General features: G+C 42.2%; 1 protein-coding gene across 1 annotated transcript in view; it reads right to left on the bottom strand.

Annotated features, from left to right (window-relative positions):
* The window catches only part of LOC117517368 (ferroxidase HEPHL1), a 136,195-nt gene extending 110,173 nt beyond the window's left edge, over positions 1–26,022 (bottom strand). The window contains exon 1 of the mRNA XM_034178362.1: positions 25,823–26,022. Within this exon, the coding sequence (XP_034034253.1) occupies positions 25,823–26,001 (179 nt within the window). The 5' untranslated portion in view covers positions 26,002–26,022. The remainder of the gene's footprint in view (positions 1–25,822) is intronic.
* Between the last annotated feature and the right edge of the window lie 221 nt (positions 26,023–26,243).

The following is a 26,243-nucleotide window of genomic DNA, read 5'->3' as shown; positions in this document are numbered from 1 at the left end:
GTGCACTGAATAAACAGGGGGTGTGGCCGCCGACAGCAGCAGCTGTTGAGATCTCTGGTTCTGAATGTCACGGCTGGAGAACACGTACCATGTTTTGACGGACATGGCCTTACAGCTATCCACTGTGACCTGCATGTCTGCTTGCTTTCCTCACGTGGACATACATAAAAACATATATCGCTGTTGCAGGAACTGGAAGACTAGTCAGGATGGAGGGAAAGAAGAATGCAGCAATGTACAGAGACATCCTGGCTGAAAACATGCCCCAGAGCACTCTTGACCTCAGGCTGGGGTGACTATTCATCTTTCAGTAGGAAATAGGCAAAACTGTCCAAAGATAGGTGTGCCAAGCTTGTGGCATCATATTCATTTTGAATTTTTGGTAAATTTGCAAAAAAAAAAAAAAAAAAAAAAAAAAATCATGTTATTATGGCGTGTTGTGTGTACAATTTTGAGGGTAAAATGAATTTACTCTTTTTCGGAATAAGGCTGTAACATAACAAAATGTGGAAAAAGAGAAGTGCCGTAAAAACTTTCTGGATACACTGTATGCATGAAATGTCTTTTTTGTTGTTGTTGTTTGTTCGTTTGTTTGTTTGTTTTAGCATTGTGATTTAAATGTGGGTTATTTTTGTGATATCACCATGTCGTTGCCAAGCAGAAACCTCCAGTACGAAAAATAAACCCAATGTGAATGAGCCAAAACTTGCAAATTTTTTGAATGGCTGCTTGACGCAGGCTCCAAAAGAGAGCCAATCCTCATAGACCCCAATGTTTAATAATAAACATTCAACATTACACATTACAACACAGTACAAAAAAGGCTTTGGTCTCTATAACTAGTTTCCCTTTTCATGACAACTGTACAGCGGGTAAATAGTTATTATAGCGTCCCCGGCTGAATAATGGTCACACTCTTTAACTGGTGGTTTATGGTGTTTATTTTCATGAGCGTTGTACACACTCGAACACACTTTAGAGCTATAAAAGAGGACAAAACACAAGAGCAACTCAGGAGTTGTACAGTTTGATGGCCTGAGGGACAAAATGGGTTTTTCAGTCTGTTGGTCCTGCACTTGGCTGAAGAGGCTCCTCTGGTTGCTGATGATGGTGTGCAGAGGGTAACTGGCATCATCCATAATGTTCAGCAGTTTGTCTAGTGTTCTCTTCTCTGCCACCGTCACCAGAGAGTCCAGCTTCATGCCAACCACAGAGCCAGCCCGCCTGATCAGTTTGTCCAGCCTGGATGTGTCCTTCTTGGATGTGCTGCCCGCCAGCACACCACAGTGTAAAAGAGGACGCTGGCTACTATGGACTGGTAGAACATCCACAGGAGTTTCCTACAGATGCTAAACCACCGCAGCCTCTTCAGAAAGTACAGCCTGCTCTGTCCCTTCCTGTACAGGTGGTTGGTGTGGGTTGTCCAGTCCAGTTTGCTGTTCAGCCACAGCCCAACTGCCTCGATCAGACACACTTTAACTATACAGACACACTGATGATAAAGATCGAGATGCTTCTGTTTTCCGTTGAGATGTTTTTTAAAACAAAAGCAGCAAATGTAATGTCTGTTATAATTGAAGAAATAACAACATGGCCTTAAAGAATGCTGAGAAAATAAATGAATAAACATGAAAAACAACAACACATTTTTTTAAATTGTCTGTTATACAAAAGGTCATTTACATTTATATAACTCTTTAGTTATAGCTAATTAGGCCATCAAGGTTTGAGGTGTGGAGGCTCTCTGAGTGGCAGCTTGTGTGTCGGCTGTTACCTCCTGTGGACTCAATCTTGTTTGTACTTTCTGAGCATTTTATTACAAATATATGAGATAATACACAGTTAATTGTACTATCATCTAAGAATTTTCTGCTTAAATATTTTGTTGAGTGAAATTTTAGTATCATTTCATTTGTTTGTTAGCACCATGAGCACTAATTAGCAGGTACCGTTAGCATGGTGACATTAGCTCCACTGAAGTTGCCATGGTTACTGAAGCAATAAAACCACCACCCAGTCCACAAAGCAGTGTTGCCAACTAGGCAACTTTCTTGCTAAATCTGGTGACTTTCCAAACCCTCTTGACGACTTATTTTGACAAAAGCAACTAGTGACAAATCTAGTTACTTTTCCTGGCATCACTGGAGACTTTTCTGGTGTTTGGCGGCTCAAAAGTAAAAGCACATATTGATCTAGTCTCTGTTTTCATCGAACGGCAGCGGGGTCTCTCCACCTCCACTGCAGCTGCAAAGCCACAAAGCCTGATTGCAAAGCACTGAGCGGACGAATATCTACGTACAATCCTCCGCGCTCAAACACGTACGTGTGATGCCTCTGCTCCGCGGCTGTTTTTTTTTTAAACTTTATTTCAACAAATGCATTAACGAACAAAGGACAAGACCACAATAACATTCACAGAATAAATAGATTGAATTAAATTAAATAGAAAGAGACAGAAAAAAATAAAATAAATTGTACAATAACAAAAATAAAGGGATTTCTTAATAATAATTCTCTTATAGAGTGTGACAGTTTTAGGACATTTGGGCAAATCTATAAGTTTAATACTGCTTATATATTGTTCAAATTCAGCCAGACATCTGTGTAAATTCCTTTTCAATGCTTTGCATTTATAAATACAGAATTAACCAAACAATATTCCCTCCCACAACATTCCCCCCCCACATGCGGCATTTCGGAGCTCAGCTGCTCATCAAAGACAGAGTCTCTTCACCCACTGCGAAAAAATGGATTAATGGGATTATTAACCATCAGATGACGAGATAAAACCTCTTAAATCATTCAAAAGTCAGTTTTAAACAGAAGCGAGTCCGTTTTAAACAGAAATGAGGTGATACTCTGTGACGCTTTGAAATGGTCAATGCGCAATGAATGCATCAGCTAGCAGCTCGTGCAGCTGCAGCACTCTGATTGCTTCCTTCATCTTTTATGATGAAATAATGCTGAATTTATGTGTAAATGATTGTTGTACAAAAGCTTCAGTTATGTGTCGCTGAGACAGATGATGACTGGAGTGCAGTTTGAAGCAGAAACGAGCTGATAATCCGTGAACTGCAGCTAACGCCGTATGGGCAGTGAAGGCAGGGCGGACCAATTTTTAGGGGGGACCGTTCAGTTGACGACACCTGTCTTACTCACTATATCATTATCCACTCATGGATTGGTGGGAAATTATGGGAAGTTAGGCATTGCAAATATGGTTACAACTAGTGCTGCCACCATTACAACTTTAAACCTGCTCTTCAGAAAATCTACGGGTGACATCCTAGGGGGTTTGTCTAGTTGATGGTCTGTATTTTATAATGGCTGAGTGGATCATTGTCATTTTATTGGTGCTTTGTATGTCACGTGACATGGTAAATATGGTTCCATTTACCGTGCAAATTTGTTTCCATACATTTTGCTGTTGCCCAACAGGGTGCTGGTGGAAATTGGGCTACTGCTGGGTGAAGATGACGAAGAAGAGGAGGAGAACGTTGCCACAAACAGCGAGAGAAGAAGAAAACTAGAAGGGTGGAAATGAGAGTGGGGACTTTGAATGTTGGTAGTATGACTGGTAAAGGGAGAGAGCTGGCTGATATGATGGAGAGGAGAAAGGTAGACATATTGGGCCTCATGTATCAACGTGCATACGCCGATATTTGAGCGTATATGGGGTGTACGCCAAAACGGCTGCGCTACTTGGCATTTATCAATGTGGTCATTGGCGTACGCTGCGCTGAAAATATACACCAGGTTGAGAGGTGGCATAAATTATACACCAAAATGAACCAATGCTGGAATCAACATAAAAATGTAAATGATCAACATGATAAACAGTGCCATTATACAAATCAATGCATATGTTACATAAATAACACTTTCCTGATTATACTACATAATAATCAATAGAAATCCCGCTTTTGCGGGATTGTTGGTCTCGAGCACGATCCGTGGCCACAGCGCTGACCGCAAAGAAAGCGCTGCTTGTCTTTTTCTCCAGAGCCTGGAGCCAGAGCAGCGCTGAGCTTAACTTTATGTGGTGTGATCGTTTTAGACAATGAAATTGATAATTACAACTGTAGTGTTCTCATTCCCTTCGCCCGTGCTGCAATCAGGTTTAGTCGTCTCCATTCGTTTGTCACAATAAAATAAAGAAATACATCTTAAGAATAAAGAAATCTGAAGAATTAGGCGTGTCTTATTAATTGAGCGAGCAAATATCTACGTCAAGAAATACTGACGTGAAAAGAGAATAAAGTGGTCCCTCACTATATAACGCGGTTCACCTTTTGCGGCCTCGTCATTTCGAGGATTTCTTTAGTCCAATTATGCATGCTTTTTTTTACAGTGCATTGTGGTCTGCGTGTCTGTTTATAAGAATCTTCTCGCCCAGAAGAAAAAAGAGTGCCAACAACTACTCATAACTGTGTTTGTCACTCGGAAAGACACCTGCAGCCAGGTGTGAGTGGAAAAAGGCACGGCGTCAGGACGCAGAGGCGCGATCTGTGAAATACTGGTCAGTCACTATTAATAATTTCTTATGTGTCCAACCTCGTAGGTTGATTGTTAAAATTAAATTCATTAGTTCTAAAAGCCATCATAATTATTTATAGGAAAACGTTCTATTTTTATTTCTCAAACAAATGTTTGGGCCTGAAAACAGGTTGGTCTTATTTTTCTACTAAGGTTTGAACTTTGAGAGTGTTTACACACAAGAGAAAAGTGAGAAAATGTTCATGCCTGATTGAGAAAGTGTATAAAGTGGTTTTACAGCTTTGAAATGTCTATAATAATTGTAAAAAATAACGCTGACTACGTCGCAGTTTCACGTATTACTACGGGCTATTTTTTAGAACGTAACTCCCGCGATAAACGAGGGACCACTGTAACACTTTTTTGATTATACTACAAAACAATTAATACGACGGCCGCTTTTGACGCTCTATTGGCATGCATCGTGATTGGTGGAGTTCTTTTTCTTTGCCGTATTCCTGGCTTCTATGTTGTAAAATGAGGGTGTGTCTGAAGCGGAGTCTGAATATTTATGGGCGTGTTTATTATAATTACGATTGTTTTCACCCGCCGCATTTATCAAGGTCACGTCAGGCGTATGGAAATGGAAATGGAAATGGGCAGGTGCGCACTGCTTGATACATGTCACGACAACTTTGGTGTACTGTAAATTTACACCACGAATGCACAACTTTGATACATGAGGCCCACTGTGTGTGCAAGAGACCAAGTAGAAGGGAAGTAAGAGCAGGAGCATCGGCGGTGGGTACAAGTTGTTGTACCATGGTGAGGACAGGAGGAGAAATGGTGTTGGGGTCATTTTAAAGGAAGAGTATGTTAAAGGTGTGTTGGAGGTTAAGCGAGTGTCTGACAGGGTGATGAGTGTGAAGTTGGAAATTGAAGGGGTGATGATGAATATCATCAGTGCATATGCCCCACAGGTAGGTTGTGAGATGAAGGAGAAAGAAGATTTCTGGAGTGTGCTAGATGAGGTGGTGGAGAGTGTGCCCAAGCATGAAAGAGTGGTGATAGAAGCGGACTTCAATGGGCATGTTGGTGAAGGGAACAGAGGTGATGAGGATGTAATGGGTAGATATGGTATCAAGGATAGGAATGGGGAAGGACAGATGGTAGTTGATTTTGCAAAAAGGATGAAAATGGATGTGGTGAATACCTACAGTACTTTAAGAAAAGGGAGTTGCACAGGGTAACATATAAGAGTGGAGGAAGGTGCATACAGGTGGACTACATTCTTTATAGGAGATGCAAGCTAAAAGAAATCAGAGACTGTAAGGTGGTGGCAGGAGAGAGTGTCGTTAGACAGCATAGGATGGTTGTTTGTAGGATGACTTTAGAGGTAAAGAAGAAGAAGAGAGTGAGAGCTCAACAAAGGATCAGATGGTGGAAGCTGAAGGAGGAAGACTGTTGTGTAAAATTTAGCGAGCAGGTGAGAGAAGCACTGGTTGTAGGGGAAGCAATTTTGGGCAACTGGAAAAGTACTGCAGATGTGGTGAGGGAGACAGCTAGGACAGTACTGGGTATGACATCTGGACAGTGGAAGGAAGACAAGGAGACTTGGTGGTGGAATGAAGAGGTTCAGGAAAGCATAAGGAGAAAGAGGTTGGCGAAAAAGTTTTGAGACAGTCGGAGAGATGAAGAAAGTAGACAGGAGTACAAGGAGATGCAGCGTAAGGCGAGAAGAGAAGTGGCAAAAGCAAAGGAAAAGGCATATTGCGAGCTGTACAAGAAGTTGAATAGTAAGGAACCGATTGACCAGACAAAGGGACAAAGCTGGAAAGGATGTGCAGCAGGTTAGGGTGGTAAAAGACACACATGGAAATGTGCTGACAAGTGAGGAGTGTGTGCTGAGAAGGTGGAGGGAATATTTTGAAGAGCTGATGAATAAAGAAAATGAGCGAGAGAAAAGGCTGGATGATGTGGTGAGAGTAAATCAGGAAGTACAAGAGATTAGTAAGGAAGAAGTGAGGGCTGCTATGAAGAGGATGAAGAGTGGAAAGGCAGTTGGTCCAGATGACATTCCAGTGGAGGCATGGAAATGTCTAGGAGAGATGGCAGTAGAGTTTCTACCCAGATTGTTTAATTAAATCTTGGAAAGTGAGAGGATGCCTGAGGAGTGGAGACGAAGTGTGTTGGTTCCTATTTTCAAGAACAAGGGTGATGTGCAGAGCTGCAGTAACTACAGAGGCATAAAGCTGATCAGCCACAGCATGAAGTTATGGGAAAGAGTAGTAGAAGGTAGGCTTAGAAAACAGGTGAAGATCTGTGAGCAGCAATATGGTTTCATGCCATGAAAGAGCACTACAGATGCAATGTTTGCTCTGAGAATACTGTTGGAGAAGTACAGAGAAGGACAGAAAGAGTTCCATTGTGTGTTTGTGGACTTAGAAAAAGCTTATGATAGGGTGCCAAGAGAAGAGCTGTGGAATTGTATGAGGAAGTCTGGAGTGGCAGAGAAGTACTGTATGTTAGGGTAGTGCAGGACATGTACAAGAATAGTGTGACAGCGGTGAGATGCGCAGTCGGAATGACAGACTCATTCAAGGTGGAGGTGGGATAACACCAAGGATCAGCTCTGAGTCCTTCTTGTTTGCAGTGGTGATGGACAGGTTGACGGATGAGATCAGACAGGAGTCCCCATGGACTATGATGTTTGCAGATGACATTGTGATCTGTAGTGAGAGTAGAGAGCAAGTTGAGTCTAGTCTGGAGAGGTGGAGATATGCTTTGGAGAGAAGGGGAATGAAAGTCAGTAGAAGCAAGACTGAGTACATGTGTGTGAATGGGAGGGAGCCCAGTGGAATAGTGCAGTTACAAGGAGAAGTGGTGAAAGTAGATGATTTTAAATATTTGGGGTCAAATGTTCAAAGTAATGGAGAGTGTGGTAAAGAGGTGAAGAAGAGAGTGCAGGCAGGGTGGAGTGGGTGGAGAAAGGTGACAGTAGTGATTTGTGACCGAAGAATATCAGCAAGAGTGAAGGGGAAAGTTTACAAGACAGTAGTGAGACCAGCTATGTTGTATGGCTTAGAGGCGGTGGCACTAACAAAAAGACAGGAGGCAGAGCTGGAGGTGGCAGGGCTGAAGATGTTGAGATTCTCTTTGGGAGTGACAAGAATGGACAAGATTAGGAATGAACATATCAGAGGGGCAGCTCAAGTGGGACGGTTTGGAGACAAAGTCAGAGAAGCGAGATTGAGATGGTTTGGACATGTGCAGAGGAGGGACCCGGGGTATATAGGGAGAAGGATGCTGAGGATGGAGCCACCAGGCAGGAGGAGAAGAGGGAGGCCAAAGAGGAGGTTCATGGATGTGCTGAGGGAGGACATGCAGGTGGTTGGTGTGACAGAGGAAGATACAGAGGACAGGGTGAGATGGAAACGATTGATCTGCTGTGGCAACCCCTAATGGGAACAGCCGAAAGACAAAGAAGAAGACATTTCCTACCATTGCATGCTGCAAACCCCACCCACACACACACTAGTGGGGGCAGTATTTAGCTAAACATGGCAGAGTTTGTTTTGCTGATGGACCACAATTTGCACGAGCTAACCGACGGTGCTAATTCTTCTAACTTACACAAAAACATCCACTACGCCATAAACTGTCTGGAGGCATGATGAGCTGTTCAGCTGAATATTCTGAAGTGAAGTGAATATCTATATTCACTTCTGGGGCACAGCACTGTTGCGACCGGGGCGTAGTGCTGTGATTTTTTAACATTTTATCTTACTCTAAGGTGGTTTGTGAGGAATTGCGTGCTTGCTACGGGAAACAGTTGGTGTCTTCTGTGTAATTCTACAAGACTGTGGTGGATTACTGCAGTGGTGGGCACAGATAACCAAAAAATTAACTTCGATAACAGATAATCAGATAACTGAAAAGTTATCTTTGATAAAGATAAGACGATAAACCACCCAAAAATGTATCGGAAGTTACAGATAACTGATAACCGATAAATTCCAATACTGTCTCTGGTACATTTGCAACTACTAACAAACTGAATTTGAGTTTTAACACCACGATCGCTTCTGGTAGCATGAAAAGCAACAACAGACCCAAACAATGAGCCCGCACTTATGTCTTTAAGCATCCTGCCCCCTCCTGGAAGCTCTTGTCTACTACATGGCTTCCAGCACAGAAACAAGCTGAGAGCAGCCGCAAAGCCCAGCTCTCTACCCAATCCCAAAACTCCGGTCAGGCGGAGGTCTTGGAAAATAAAGCCCTGCTGAGTTATGGTTTGGTGTATCAATAAAATGAATACTGATAGAATAACTCAATTAATGTCAATTCTGTCATTTGTGCAAAGTTAAAATATAACATATAGCTTTTAATGAATAATGCACTAATTCTGAAGTTTTGTAAAAAACACAGACAGATTGTAAAGGATTCTGGGTAAAATGTGCATCTTCTTCTAAACACTGATTGGTTGAGTCATTCATTATGTATACCAACACGTTAATGTGACGTGTGTCGTGTGTTGGTGTTTACAGATAAATGTGCTTTTGTAAAATATTCCATTTTTTATTTATAAAAACAGGCATTTTTACGGAGCCCTGAGTGTCATCGCAAAATGTTTTGCATGTGGAGAGAATGTGCGCTCATTTTATTATATTGTGAGCTCATTTTATTACATTGTGTGCATGTTTTATTTTGTGCGCAGGTTTTATGATGTTGTGCACACGTTTTTTGATGTTGTGCACACATTTTATTATACTGTGCACGTTTTATTATATTGTAAAACGTGCACTCAATATTGTCTTGACACATAAATGTTGGCTATTTGCCCTATTGACGTTTCAAATCCTGCAAAAACCTCGGAGAGGTCGCCGCACTGCGAGATCTCAGTAACACTGAGAACTGCATTGAGACGCTCTGATCATGCTGCACTTTAACTGCTACACACAGACAACACCATTAACATCGCAACATAAAACTATTTTTAGATTGTGCTTAAAACTCTCGTGAATATATTCTCTGGGTTTATAGACGTTGTTATTGTGTTTATTTTATGTAAACATGCGAGAATCACAGGCTGTCTCCCCGTTATTTTCAATGGGAGCTGCTGTGAGCTACGCTCGCTTCCTGATCATGTCTGTCTGGGGGAAAGTGAAGTTTGCTCTTTAACGTCTTGATTATTGTTGATTACTGTTTGTCTTCTTTGTTTGAGACTAATATATATGTCTGAAATTCGGTTTGCATTTATTAAATTCCACACAGATTAAACGTAACAGACACAGATTATTTGTTCTAATTGTTTTAGCAAGTTTTCAGGATATCATGCAGCAATCTCTTATTAACGTGATGAAAAGCAAAAAAAAATTACATTTTTGTAGTATAATATTCATTTACAACTGTCATCATGTTGATTCTCTATATGTTGTTTGACTGCAGCGACTTTCTGGCACTCAAGGGATTATGGGATACGTCAATAGGACGAATGAACACTACTGGCCAGTAGATGGCAGTAGAGACCTTGAAAACTTGCCAAAACAAAATTCCAGATAATCCGTGTCTGCTACATTTAAGATACGTGGAATTTAATAAACGCGGACACAATAACAACATCTATAAACCCAGAGAATATATTCACGTGAGTTTTAGGCACTAGAGTTTAATGCTGTTGTCCGTAGAGCCTGATCAGTGTTTCAAATGCATTTCTCATGTCGTGAACGTATTGAGATTACCCTATCCTACCCATAATGCACTGCTGGGCACAGCATATATCCACACTAAAACCTTAAAAATTAGCGCATTACTTTAAAACTAAAACATATATCTGATATTTTCACTTTATAAAACTTCAGACATGACATTAATTTAAATAACTTGTCCGAAATTAGTTTGGTTAAAAGTTGAACCATAAGTTAAAAATGTATGCCTCTGGATGACTTGGGTGATATTGCCCACGTTTCAATATGGGGTTAAGAGAATTTTTTTTTTTTTTTTGGGACCAGTTCCCCTTTGTCTGTAGAGGATAGAGCGGTTTCTTCTTAAGGCAGCTCTTCTCTGTTTTGCAGAGGGTAGAACTACACATCAGCTATGACACATTTAACAGGTAGGTGCTCAACTGATTTTAAGTTTTATAAATATTTGTAGCTGTTCAGCTTTATTTACCACGTTATCGGTCTAAAAATTATCAGACAAAAATTTATCGTAAGATAATTAGTCCGATAATGGTTTTTGAAGTTATCTAAAAACATAATCCGATAATGAAAACATTATCTTCGATAATTATCATTTATTGGATTATTGGAACTGTGCCCACCACTGGATTACTGTAGCTGGTTAGAATGGGGAAGCTCCAAACTACTGGCGGAGTCATGAGGCTGCACCTGCTCCTGGTGCTGCTTTTGCTACTCTCTGCAGTGAGCGAAGCCACCTGTAAGAGCTTTCCCTCCGCACTTTCAACAACATCAAATTACGCCGACAGCTAATCTACTCGAGAGAGTTTTTGCTGGATTTTTGGCACAAAGGCACCTCGCCCCCGAGTGACTTACCAGTGGAGGTAAAATGCAAACCTGCCGCCGGTTTGAAGAAACAGCGAAAGAGAGGTAAATGGGGGGGGGGGGGGGTGTCCGGCAGCAGCTTCGGAGAAGAGGGAATAAGCCACCACTCCCTTCTATGATTTTAAGTAACGTGCGGTAAGATTGATGAGCTGCGTTTAAACTGTTGTACTGTCACGAGTACAGGGAGTCATGCGCTATCGTGCTATCAGAGACATGGTTAAAGCCAGATATTCCAGACAATTTAGTTGACATTGAAGGCTTTTTTTGTGTGCGTGCAGACAGGACTGCATCATCCGGAAAGACCAGAGGAGGGGGGCTCTGTGTCTATATTAAGAGTGAATGGTGTAAACAGTACACTGTCCGCGAACTGTCATGTGACCAGGACTTGGAACTGCTTTGTTTGTCCCTGTGTCCATTTTATTTACCCCATGAATTTGGCAACATGTTAATCTTAGCGGCTTATGTTCCGCCTGACGGGAACGCAAAAAGAGCTGCAAATCGGTTGTCTGAGTGCGCACAGAATCAACTTCAGGGCACCCCTGCAGTCACTGTCTTCATTCTGGGTGATTTTAATCACTGCCGCCTAGAGCAGGTGTCGCCTGGATATTATCAGTACATCAAATGTGGCACTCGGAAGGACAAAATTCCGGACAAATGTTATGGAAACATAAACAGTGCTTATAGAGCAAAGGCATTTCCTCCACTTGCAAACACAGATCATGCCACTGTCCAGCTGATGCCCACATACAAAATTGTGCTTAAATCATCAAAGCCACAGCACAGACACCGGACTGCGCACTCCAACTAGAGGGATTCTAACTCCTCTGCGCAGACAGAGACCAAGCACTCTCCGGTGGAAAAACAAGAGGTGGAGGACTCTGCTTCTATATCAACAACGCCTGGTGCTCTGATGTGACTGTGATCTCCCAACACGGCTCTCCCTCTTTGGAATATCTCCTCATAAACTGCAGACCATTCTACTCTCCACGTGAGTTTAACTCCTTCATACTTTGCTCCGTGTATATTCCACCGAGCGCAGACGTGCATGAGGCCGAGCGCGCGCTCGCGGATCAGATTATGAGCATGGAAAGAGACTTTCCGGACTCCCTTGTTATAATTCTTGGTGATTTTAACAATGGGAATCTCAATCAGGAATTACCAAATACAAACAGTTTGTTAAATGAGAAGAGAAAAGAGAAGGGAGCACGTTATATCACTGTTACACGACAGTGAGTGGCGCCTACCGCGCGGTGGCCCGTGCAGCTTTGGGACTCTCAGACCACATGATGGTCCACTTGATCCCAGCGTACAGACAGAGAGTAAAACTCTCTAAACCTGTTGTGAGGACATCTACAGTGTGGAGCAATGAAGCTGTAGAGGAGCTACGCGCGTGCTTGGGCACTACGGATTGGGATATGTTTGAGGCTTCAACAGACAGTCTAGATGACTACACGGACACTGTCAAGTCGTATATTCATTTCTGTGAAGACAGCATGATCCCACAGCGTACCAGGGTGAGATATAACAACGACAAGCCCTGGTTCACACCTAAACTCCGGCAGCTCCATCGGCAGAAAGAGGTGGCTTTCAGAGAAGGAGACAGAGACAGCTATAGAGGTGGCAAAGGCTAAATCCATGTACATTTCACGTCTGCAGCAAAGGTTCTCTGCCAACGACTCTGCCTCTGTGTGGAGGGGGTTGAAAGAGATCACCAACTACAAGCCCAAAGCACCTCGTTCTATTGATGACTTGAAGCTGGCCAACGACCTGAACGTCTTCTATTCATGTTTTGAAGTCATGGACTCACACCTCCCCACCACCCACACAACTGGATATTCAAACACTATGGACCTCCCCCCTCTCACCGCTGCCCCCCCTCCCCCAGCTGCCCTCCCGCAGAGGAGGATGTGAGAAGACATTTCAAAAGGCTGAATCCACATAGTTAGTCAGACGAAGTCCCGGATCAACACAGCATCCAGTTTGGAAATGAACGGCACATTCCACTGTTACAGGAGTTTTTGTCATGGAAAGAGGAGCGGAGGAATTCCATGCGCCATGGCGGTGCCGCATGGCGCAAAGCAATGCCGTGATGAAGCCTCACAGGACATGTTCTGGCATGTCCAGGCTCATCCACAATTTCTCGGATAGTCACACGACTGAAAAGCCACCGAAAGCCGTCTGAAAGCCGTCCTGTGAGACCAACACGGAGGTGGTTTGAGGTGGTGGTGCATTCCTCCGCTCCTCTTTCCATGAAAAAACCTCTGTAACAGTGGAATGTGACGAAAAAGTACTGATGTCCACGTCTTCTGCTATTTTTGTGTAAATCAGACAACGTCCTGGATCAACAAAGCCTTCATGTTGGAAATGATCTGGTTGATTCAGCCTGTCGATCGGTGCTCGGAGCGTGGCGCGCTCTCAGCAGCTGTGGGCGGTCTTTAAACCGGCTGGAGCACTCCTTAATCCGTGTAATCCCCATAAAATCGTCCCTGAAAGCCATCTGAATTTTCCGAATGGAGTCCACCTGGAGGTCTCTCACAGTTTCTGGAAAAAATTGATGCAGCAAAGCTTTTTTGGAAATGACATAAATTTTGCTTTTAGTTTTGATTTAATGGTGGACACTGATATTAAAAGTTTTGTCATTGACTTACAGGAGACTCAAGCTATTTTTAGCAAAGTCTCCAGTAATAAAGCTGCTGGTCCGGATGGCCTGTCAGCCTTCCTTCTTAAAAACTGTGCAGAGCAGCTAGCTAAAGCCTTTTGCCCTATTTTTCAGTTGTCTGCCACGAGCTGTGTAGTAAAGGTGGGCGGATCGATCCTAATATCAATAATATTGATACCAACGCTGGTATTGATATTGAACAATCCTTGTGTAAAAAGATCGATACTCAAGCTTTTTTTCTCTCCAGCACGTACTGACTGCTGCGCACGCAGATTCATCAAAGTCTACTCTCTGTCTGTAAGAGCAGCACTGCACTGTGTCACACAAGACGGAACAGCACAGCCTTGTATTGTGGTTTGTCAGTCCTCTTCCTCAGGAGATTTTGTTTTAAGTTGTGTTGAGTGATATTTTTTTAAACAAAAATGTTGATTGCGATAATAAAGTATTTCGTTGTCACGTACAATGTTTGACGAAATTCTATACTTGGTCTTTTGGATCCTTTGGATATATGAAGCTTAAATATGAAAAACTATTGGTATCAATATCGGCGATACTGGGCCTGTGTTTACTTGGTATCGGATCAATACCAAAATTCCCAGTATCGCCCACCTCTACTGTGTAGTCCCACAGTTCTGGAAAAAGTCAATTATTACACCTATACCAAAGATTTCTTGCCCAGCCACAAACAAAGATTATAGACCTGTGGCTTTGACAAGTATTGTCATGAAATGCTTTAAGAAAATTATGGTAAACAGGTTGAACTCAGAAGTGTCTCCTCATCTGGACCTCATCTTCAATTTGCATACAAAGAGGGTACTGGCACTACTGATGTCATTGTTAGCATGTCTCATATGATCTGTAAACATCTAGAAAAGTCAGATGCTTATGCACGTGTTCTATTTGCTGACTTTACATCAGCTTTTGATAAAGTCCGTCCTTACTTACTTATGCAGAAATTAATTGACCTAAATGTTAGCCCTTTCCTTGTAAAGTGTTTTATTCTTTTTTAACAAATAGGTCACAAAAGGTGAGGGTAAACAATTCCTTATCTGAAGCCAAAACATGCAGCACTGGAGTGCCCCAAGGAGCTGTAAGTTCTCCTATTATTTTTTTCATTGTACACAAATGAGTGTAGGAGTGAACGGCTAGATCACAACAAAATTTTAAAATTCTCTGATGACACAATCATTTTGAGTTTACTAACATCAGGCGAGAGTCCGTCCATATACTTGGATGAAATAGACTCCTTTCATTCATGGTGTGTGAGGCACCAATTTACTCTTAATGTTGTAAAAACTAAGGAGATGGTCTTTGACCCCAAAGGGCTGCTGTTCCATGACCCAGTCATCATTGGAGGTAGTGAGATAGAACAGATAGTCTTTCAAATACCTTGGTGTCTATGTGGACTGTCTTCTCAAGTGGAATGTGCATGTGGATTTTTTGTGCTGCAAATTGTCCCAGAGGCTTCATTTTTAAGAAGACTCAGACTGTTTGGTGTGAGCTCAACAATACTGGCTTCTTTTTACAACGCTGTGCTGGAGAGCCTAATAAGTTATGGCATGGTAGCCTGGTTTGGCTCTCTTACTGTCCAGAGCAAATCCAAAATTGAGAAACTAGTTCAATACGCCATGAAAATTATTGGCAAGAGAGAGTATTCCTCTTTAAAAACTATTTTCGAAACCTTGGTCCTGGTGCAAGCTAAAAACATTCTTAAGGAGCCTTTCCACACGCTTTTCAGCGAATACGAGCTCTTGCCATCAGGGAGACGGTATCGGCTGTCAGATATAAGAGTAATAGATTTAAAGATTCTTTTGTTCCTTTGTCTATTACTCTTTTGAATAAATCTGAATAGTACCTACAGAGGCATTACTGGACATTGAGGGGTCTCACTGAAGACTATCTAATTTTAGCTGTTTCCTGTGTTCCCGTAATTGTATATTGTTTTTGTATGACTGTACATCTTTTTACTATTTTAATCACAGCATTGCAAGCTCAAGACAAATTTCCCTTGGGACAATAAAGTTAACCTTGAAACCTTGAATCTTGAAAACCTGAACACATTTCTGACACAATTTTTCACTGGACTAAGGAAGTACACAAATTTTATTTTATTTGTTCATTTATTTATTAGAAGTTTCATGGACTACATCTGTTTTTCCAAGTTGACTGAGAACAGTTTTGGACTCCTATTTAAAGTTTGTGTTGGAATGTTGATGTCAAAGCACCAGTGATGCACACCAAAATGTCAGTCCCTTTTCTAGTGTTTATAAATTAATATAATATCAAATGACAAGGATCTATTTTAGCTGTTATATAAAACAAATAATGAATGTTTTTACATTCTTTCAATGGAACAAATATTTAATTTGTTGAAAGGTGGAACTCACACACTTTGTTCAAACTTTTGACTGGAGTTGTGGAGATAGATAAGTTGTATCAAAACTATATTTAAATCCCACAGTAAATTGTATCTGACAACAGCAATCTAACAATTAGACTTGTCTTATTGCGATTATATGTTCCACAGGCTATAATAACATGTTACTGGAGCTGTTGCAACCACAGTTATCCTGCAGATAACAGAAAGCCCCTGCATTGTATACTGAAATGTTTATCTGAGAACCTTGCTGACAGACCAGAGTTTAGTAATTGGAACAGGTTCTACTCCAAAAGTAGAATAAGGAGATCAAACCCCACCTGTCAAAGTGCTCATAAATAAAACACTGAACCCCAAATTCTTCCATCCTTGGCGAATCTTCATGTGTCCCCCAGCCTCTGCAAGAAATCCAGTCCCCAGGAATCTCCCCACTGGGTTGGTGGCAGAGTTGGCACTCCAGCAACTATAAAAACATTCACAGCTTGAAACCATGTGGGGGTTGAGACTGGTGTAGTTCTTATGTGTCATCCCAGGAGGATACAGCATGATCCTCTCGATTGACAGTCTGACAAAAGAGTGGTCAAAGGAATTTTAGTACTAATGAGGCGTGAACACCCCTCACCCATTCATCCTAAACAAGGCTTTTCGAAAGCATGAGCATTTGGTAACAAACTGCGGAGAACAAAAAGCAACACGTGCTTGACAGCTTCAGTGAAACACTCCAGACTTGGTTGTCTTATTGTCTTTCTGGGTGTGCAGCAGCAGGAGATCTTTGCTTTTCAATTCATGAACCTCTACGAGGTCTGTCCATAAAGTAACGGACCTTTTTATTTTTTTCAAAAACTATATGGATTTGAATCACGTGTGATTGCATCAGCCAAGCTTGAACCTTCATGCGCATGCGTGAGTTTTTTCACGCCTGTCAGTTGCATCATTCGCCTGTGGGCAGGCTTTGAGTGAGCACTGGTCCACCCCTCTCGTTGGATTTTTATTGTCAGGGAAATGGCAGAGCGACTGCCGCTTTGCTCCATGAAATTTTTTTCAGAAACTCTTAGAGACAGGCAGTTGGAAACCATTCGATAGATTCAGTTGGATATCGGTGAAGATTCTGTCGGCGTCACGTGGATTATGGACAGTTAAAACCTTTTTAAAGACGGCCCACAGTGGCGGAGGGCGCGCGGCGCGCCGAGCGGCCATTCAACAGGCTGGATCGACCAGATCATTTCTAAGCTGAACGCTGTGTTGATCTGGGACATCATGTGACTACCACAGAAATGGCAGGAGAGCTGGACATAGCACTTTTGCGGCACATTCCACTGTTACAGGAGATTTTGTAATGAAAGACGTGCGGAGGATTTCGCGCATCAGCACGAAGCAGCTCAGGACGTGCAGCAAGAAAAAAAATCACCTCTGTGTTGGAAACCATTCAGAAGACTGAGATGTCTTTCGATGGCTTTCAGTCGAGTGAGTATCCGAGAAATTGTGTAACAGCTGGATATGCCCCAACATGTCCTGTGAGACTTCTAACACGGAGGTGTTTTTTTTGCTGCGCTTCCTGAGCTGCTTCATGCCGACACGGGAAATGCTCTGCACGTCTTTCATTACAAAATCTCCTGTAACAGTGGAATGTGCCGCAAAAGTGTTATGTCCAGCTCTCCTGCCATTTCTGTGGTAGTCACATGATGTCCCAGATCAACACAGCGTTCAGTTTAGAAATGATCTGGTTGATCCAGTCTGTCAATGGCCGCTCGGCGCGCCGCGCACCCTCCGCCAATGTGGGCCATCTTTAAAAAGGTTTTAACAGTCCATAATCCGCGTGACGCCGACAGAATCTTCACCAATATCCAACTGAATCTATCGAATGGTTTCCAACTGCCTGTCTCTAACAGTTTCTGAAAAAAATTTCATGGAGCAAAGCGGCAGTCTCTCAGCAAGTTCTCAGACAAAAGTAATCCGACGGGAGGGGTGGACCAGTGCTCACTCAAAGCCTGCCCACAGGTGAATGACACAACCGACAGGCGTGAAAAAAATAAAAAGGTCCGTTACTTTATGGACAGACCTCGTATAATCTGAAAATAACAAGTAGCCAATGTGATCTCTGAAGAAAATGATTATATAACAGGGATACTTCACCTTCACACCTCGTCTGTCTTGCTTTCTGAACAGGACAACTCGTAAAGTAATATGAATGGAATGTTACTCTTTATTTATAAAGTAATAATAAAGTAACTTTTGACATTTAAATTTTAGTACTAATCACTGGATAACTCAGTCACATGATGAACAAGCCAGTACATTCTGAGTGTCGGCCCCAAGCCCGGGTAGTAGGGTTGCATCAGGAAGGACATTCAGTGTAAATTTCGTCAATCCATACATGCACATCACAAATCAGAATTAAATTTCTATACAGGATCAATCAAGAACTGTGAAAATAAAGACCATCACCATGACAAGTGTTTTCAAAAATCACACCAATTGTAAAATTTGAGGTGGGGGATACTAATGGGTGGGCTCAACATCCTGCTATTTATGTATTTATTTATTTACTTATTTTTGTCAACTCCTACAATGAAAAAGGAGAAAACCCATTGAATGTGTTTCTTTTGACACCACTCAAATTAATTATTGTAAGCGTGTCCAAATTAAGGGAACAACTCAAAATAAAACTTTGTTGTTGTGTTCACTTGGATCAACTTAATTCATGTACGTGTTATAAACAAAAGTACTTTATGAGGTTGGTTCAAAATTTATTTTTTTTTGTAAATACCAAAGTGATAAAAAGTAAATCTTATGCAGGCTTATGAGGCACATCGGATCAGTGCTTATCAACAAATACCACAGCGTGAAGCAGATATGAGTTTTTGACTCCCCTGCAGGGACAATGTAGGTGAAGTCTCACAGATCAATCAACTTTATTTATAAAGCACTTAAAAAAAAACAGCTACAGCTGAAACAGAGTGCTGTACACAAGAGGACACACAGTAGTGTTCAGAATAATGTAGTGCTATGTGACTAAAAAGATTAATCCAGGTTTTTGAGTATATTTCTTATTGTTACATGGGAAACAATGTACCAGTAGATTCAGTAGAGTCTCACAAATCCAACAAGACCAAGCATTCATGATATGCACACTCTTAAGGCTATGAAATTGGGCTATTAGTAAAAAAAAAAGTAGAAAAGGGGGTTTTCGCAATAATAGTAGCATCTGCTGTTGATGCTACAAACTCAAAACTATTATGTTCAAAGTGCATTTTTAGCAATCCTGTGAATCACTAAACTAGTATTTAGTTGTATAACCACAGTTTTTCATGATTTTTTCACATCTGCGAGGCATTAATTTTGGTGGTTTGGAACCAAGATTTTGCTTGTTTACTAGTGTGCTTGGGGTCATTGTCTTGTTCAAACACCCATTTCAAGGGCATGTCCTCTTCAGCATAAGGCAACATGACCTCTTCAAGTATTTTGACACATCCAAACTGATCCATGATGCGATATATAGGCCCGACACCATAGTAGGAGAAACATGCCCATATCATGATGCTTGCACCTCCATGCTTCACTGTCTTCACTGTGAACTGTGGCTTGAATTCAGAGTTTGGGGGTCATCTCACAAACTGACTGTGGCCCTTGGACCCAAAAAGAACAATTTTACTCTCATCAGTCCACAAAATATTCCTCCATTTCTCTTTAGGCCAGTTGATGTGTTCTTTGGCAAATTGTAACCTCTTCTGCACATCTTTTATTTAACAGAGGGACTTTGCGGGGGATTCTTGCAAATAAATTAGCTTCACACAGATGTCTTTTAACTGTCACAGCACTTACAGGTAACTCCAGACTGTCTTTGATCATCCTAGAGCTGATCAATGGGTGAGCCTTTGCCATTCTGGTTATTCCTCTATCCATTTTGATGGTTGTTTTCCATTTTCTTCCACGTGTCTCTGTTTTTTTTTGTCCATTTTAAAGCATTGGAGATCATTGTAGATGAACAGCCTATAATTTTTTTGCACCTGCGTATAAGTTTTCCCCTCGCCAATCAACTTTTTAATCAAACTACGCTGTTCTTCTGAACAATGTCTTGAACGTCCCATTTTCGTCAGGCTTTCAAAGAGAAAAGCATGTTCAACAGGTGCTGGCTTCATCCTTAAATAGGGGACACCTGATTCACACCTGTTTGTTCCACAAAATTGACGAACTCACTGACTGAATGCCACACTACTATTATTGTGAACACCCCCTTTTCTACTTTTTTTTACTAATAGCCCAATCTCATAGCCTTACGAGTGTGCATATCATGAATGTTTGGTCTTGTTGGAGTTGTGAGACTCTACTGAATCTACTGGTACCTTGTTTCCCATGTAACAATAAGAAATATACTCAAAACCTGGATTAATCTTTTTAGTCACATAGCACTACTATTATTCTGAACACTCCTGTAAAAAGCAACAAACCACAAAGCACAAATAAGAAAAAACAGGCCCAAAAAATTAAAACTGAAACAAGTAAAATCAGTTAAAACAACCAAAACAGATCGAGATCTCATTCCGGGTTAAAAGCCAGCGCATAAAAGTGGGCTTTAAGATTGGTTTTAAAAACAGAAAGTGAAGAGGCCTGCCTGATGTGGAGCGGTAGATCATTCCACATTTTTGGAGTCGCAACAGAAAAAGCTCGGTCCCCTCTGAGCATACGCTTGCACCTCGGCACCTCCAGGAGGAGCTGATCAGATGACCGGAGGTGGCTAGCAGGGGCGTAAAGATGAAGCAGCTCAGAGAGGTAGGGCGGAGCGAGGCCATTTAAAGATTTAAAAACAAATAAAAGAATCTTAAAATGAATTCTAAAATGCACAGGCAGCCAGTGGAGAGAGGCCAGGACAGGTGTAATGTGCTCCCTCTTATGTGCACCAGTTAGCAGACAGGCGACAGCATTCTGAACTAGCTGGAGACGTGCAAGGGAGGACTGGCTAATTCTGTAATAAAGTGCATTACAGTAATCCAGCCGGGAAGTAATAAAAGCATGGATTGCTGTTTCAATGTGCTGCTGTGTAAGAAATAGCTTAACCTTAGAAAGCTGCCTTAAGCGGAAGAAACTTGATCTGACTATTGCACTGATTTCTACTATGTGTGAAGGGGCCATTAAGAAACACCTTATTTGCCAATACTGAGCCCTGGGAGTATTGCGATGCAGAGATTTTTTTTTTTCAATTCAGTTCAAGTTTATTTATATAGCACATTTAAACACAGCTGCAGCTGACCAAAGTGCTTCACAATGATAGCAATAAAATAACTGTAAAATATTAACAAAAGGAAAAGAATAACAAATCTAAAAATACAGAGCACAATAGCAGAGCAAAGCATACACCACTTAGCCAGTCTTGAAAGCCAGGGAAAAGAAATTAGTTTTCAGTCTGGACTTAAACTATCCCACAGACTTTGAGGACCTGACAGACAGTGGAGGATTGTTCCAGAGTCGTGGCGCTGCCACAGAAAAGGCTCTATCACCTCTGGATTTAAGCCTGGCTTTAGGAACAGCCAGGAGAAGCTGGTCAGCTGACCTCAGAGCCCTACGTGGAGTGTACGGCTGCAAGAGCTCACTCAGATACATTGGTCCTATACAGTGCAGGCACTTAAAAACAATCAGCAAAACTTTATATTTACCACGAAAGCCGACAGGGAGCCAGTGTTAAGGTGCAGAGCACAGGGGTGATGTGCTCATGCTTCTTTATTTTAATCAAAAGGCAAGCTGCAGCATTCTGTACACTCTGCAGGCACTGTAGGGAGCGCTGGTCCAGCCCAACATAAAGAGCATTACAATAATCCAGACATGACGTTATAAATGCATGGATAGCTCTTTCAAAATCAACTTGAGTAAAATAAGATTTAATTTTGGAAATAGTCCTCAGCTGAAAGAAGCTGGCCCTGATGACAGAGCTGATGTTCTTATCAAATCTGAACAATGGGTCAACTATCACCCCTAGATTTTTTTTCAAAAGGGCGGCAAAAAGTGGACAGAGGACCAATAACACTGTCTTGTCCTTGTAGAGGGTTACTTTGCCCGAACACTAAAATCTCAGTTTTATTTTTTATTAAGATTCAGAAAGTTAGTTCTCATCCAGACCTGTACATCATTCAGACAGTCCTGTAGTATTTTTACAGCAGCCTGGGTATCACAGGAAGTTACAGGAAGGTAAATCTGAATGTCGTCTGCAAAACAATGAAAACAGAGTTTGTGCTTTTTAAAAACAGACCAAGAGGCATCCATGTACAAAGTGAAAAGAAGTGGTGCTAAAATTGAGCCCTGGGGCATGCCATATTTAAGAGGAGACACAGAGGAAGAGTACTGTCCTACCATAACAGATAAAATTCTGTTGGAAAGATGGGACCTAAACCAATTTAGCGCTGAACCCTTAATACCTAGTCTCGAGGCGAGTCACAAGGACACTGTGGTCCACTGTGTCAAAGGCTGCAGACAAATCTAAAAGCAGAAGAAAAGCAGGATTCCCTGCATCAACGGTTAAAAGAAGGTCATTAAATACTTTTAAAAGGGCTGTTTCAGTGCTGTGTCTTAATTTAAAACCAGACTGAAACTTCTCACCTATTTCATTAAGATCCAGATAAGTCTGCAACTGGTCATAAACAAATTTCTCTAAGACTTTAGACACAAATGGCAATTTAGAGATGGGTCTATAGTTGGACAACACATTTGGGTCAAGATTGCTTTTTTTGATGAGCGGTTGGACTACAGCATGTTTTAGAGCTGATGGAAAACATCCACTTAGTAGAGAGGCGTTCACAAGTTCAGCGATAAATGGACCAATACACTCAAAAACACCTTTAAACAAATGACCTGGAACAATGTCCAAAGTGCAGGAAGAAGGCTTAAGCTGATTAACAATTTTAGTCAGCTCACAAATAGATATAGGGTTAAAACAATCAAAAACCGCATGACACACGGATGGATCTGCTGACTCCACCTCAAACACAGGAGATGATCTAAGATCAGAGATTTTAGCTCTGAAATAAGAGAGAAAATCTTCACAAAGGCTGGCCGAGGGCACAGCAATATTGCTAGCACAAGGACTAATAAGCAAATTCAGAGTGTTAAAAAGCCCCTGAGGTTTATGACAGTTTGAGGACACAAGATCTGACATGAATCTACTTTTAGGGGCTTTGGCTGCTCTCTGATACTCAGTCTGTCCCTCAGTATTTTCAAGGAAACAGGAAGATTATCTTTTTTCCATTGTCGCTCAGCACACCTACAAGAGCGCCTGAGTTCACAAATGTGCTTGTTTAACCAAGGCTATGTGCCATGGGTTTTAGGTGCTTCAGCCGTAAAGGAGCCACTGAGTCTAAAGCCTTTGTGCATGTACCATTAAAATAAAAAGGATTTCATCAGGAGTTGTGTCATTTATTTATTTATTTATTTATTTTAAGATCTGTTCTTTTGACTGTGCACCAGTGACAATCCTGGAAGTTGTCACAAATGTAAGTGACAGCAAACTGGAACAATGTCGAACTACTTTTGACAGCACATTTTGGTTTAGAGTTCATCCAGGGTACAGAAACATTTCTGCTGCTTTGAAGGTCCCAATGAGCACAGCAGCCTCCGTCATCCATAAATGGAAGAAGTTTGGATCCACCAGGACTCTTCGTAGAGTTGGCTGCTTGAGTAAAATGAGTGACTGCAGGAGAATGGCATTAGTCAGGGAGGTGACCAAGAACCCAATGGTCATTCTGTCAGAGCTCCAGCATTCCTCTGTGGAGAGACGAGAATCTTCAGGAAGAACATTGATCTCTGTAGCAATCCATCAATGAGACCTGTATGGTAGAGTGGCCAGACAGAAGCCACTCCTTAGTAAAAGGCAAATGGCAGCCCACCTGGAGTTTGCCAAAAGGCACCTGAAGGACTCTCAGACAATGAGAAACAAAATTCTCTGGTCTGATGAGACAAAGATTGAACTCTCTGGTGTAAATGGCAGGCATCATGCTTGGAGGAAACCAGGCACCATCCCTACAGTGAAGCATGGTGGTGGCAGCATCACACTGTGGGGATGTTTTTCAGTGGCAGGAACTGGGAGACTAGTCAAGATGAATGCAGCAATGACAGAGATATCCTGGATGAAAACCTGCTCCAGAGGACTCTTGACCTCAGACTGGGGTGATGGTTCATCTTTCAGAAGGACAATGACCCTAACCACACAGCCAAGATATCAAAGGAAGTGGCTTCAGGAAACCTCTGTGAATGTCCTTGAGTCACCTCCCAGCTGATCACCAGCCAGAGACTCACTGACAGCTCCAAATGACGGTTCAGTGCACACGACGTGTCACATTAAAAACACAGAGACCACAGCCAGGACAGGTATATTAATAAGTACTACAATATCTGTACGCACAATTACATAAAAATAACTAAAAAATGATCACATAACACAGAAACAGAGAGTCACACATTGGTGTGTGCACTGAATGAACAGGGGGCGTGGCCACCGACAGCAGCAGCTGTTGAGATCTCTGGTTCTGAACGTCACGGCTGGAGAACATGCACCGTGTTTTGACGAACATGGACGTACAGCTGTCCACTGTGACCTGCATGTCTGCTTGCTGTCCTCACGTGGACATACATAAAAACAGATATCGCTGTTGCGACGGGCTGCAGCAATAGGCTGCAGAGAGTGAGCTCATGGCGCGCACACTAACAGGCTGTCCCAGGTGAAATGGACCGTCAGATCATAACACGCTGCATGTGATCTGAATGTCATGTCACCCACATGAGCGCTATTCAACATGACACCGTGTCTGTCCTGCAGTGCGCTGCCCACAGGACATGCGTGTCGGACCGGACATGCACACTGGACTGGCTGGACACCCCAGGCCAGCAGATGTGGACATGATAAGAGTGCACTGCTTCATTCATGTAATGTCATGGCTGTACATCTGTGACCATGGGCCATCTACAGAGGAACAGATGGTTCATACTTGTATTGTCCACTTGATAAGAGGGACTCAATAAAATGTGGTGTTCTTTATGGTGTGTGTTTTTTTTTCTCCACAGCAGAGGCACAATGTGGTGCAACACGTTCCAGCTGTTTTTTTTTTGTTGTTTTTTTCCAACAACAGTGACAGGATGTGGTGCAACACCTTCCAGCTGTTCGCACTGTGTTTGTGCTCACGCACATGTGCACGAAACCGTCACAAGTGTGTTGTGCACTCCTGTGCAACCATGCGTCCCTCACAACAGCAGGTGGAATGTTCCGTGGTTCCCCATTTTGTGTATGGTTCATGGATTTTATTCCGGTTTCGGCATCTTTCGTGTTATATGTCAAGGGTCCCTAAAGGGGACTTGATTTGAGCTGTGAGAAGACATCATGCGGAATGAGATAGTCCAGCTGGACACTATTCCAAAAGAGTCCTTCCAGAAAAGCTTCCAGCAATACCAGAACCGCTGAGAGGGGTGTGCAGTCCCAAAGTTGAGTATTGTATTTTTTGAATGCACCCCATTTCACACACACACACACACACACACACACATATATATATATATATATATAGAGAGAGAGAGAGAGAGAGAGAGAGAGAGAGAGAGAGAGAGAGAGAGAGATTTCAGCAGAACATGCAATATGACAAGCTACTATATTTATTTATGTTAATTTGTTAATGAACGCCTTCAACATGAGAATAACATCAGCAATAATAATAATAATAATAAGCATGATCACGATGATGATGATGATGATGATGATGATGCCACACTCACTCATCATTTGTGATGTCTTTCCCGTTAAGAAGGTTTTTTCCACTCGGTGCGTAATCCCACTCGTCCTCAATGATCCCCACGTAGTACACTCTGTCTGTGCCGCGCGTCAATTCCGCGCGGGGGCAAACAGCAAACAACAACAAACAAGGTCCGAGCAGCAGTCTGAATGTGTGTGCCATGGTCCGACGATCGTCTAGTCTAGTCACGAGACAGGACCGAAGAAGTAAGGTTGAAAAAGAACAGACGCACGCGTAACGGCGCTGAAACTGCAAAGAAAACAGTTGCGCTATTCAGGCAGAGAGCAGCGACGTGACCGCCCACAGCAGAGCGTGACGTCCGGAACACTCCTCAAACCCCACGCTGTGAATCATCATACACCCTGATCAACTGCAACAAGGAAACAAAGTGCAAAAATTAAATC

Source organism: Thalassophryne amazonica, chromosome 9 (assembly GCF_902500255.1).
Source record: "Thalassophryne amazonica chromosome 9, fThaAma1.1, whole genome shotgun sequence".
NCBI classification, from domain to species: Eukaryota; Metazoa; Chordata; class Actinopteri; order Batrachoidiformes; family Batrachoididae; genus Thalassophryne; species Thalassophryne amazonica.
Note: the sequence above shows the minus strand (reverse complement) of the source record. Positions and strands in the feature narration are given on the sequence as shown.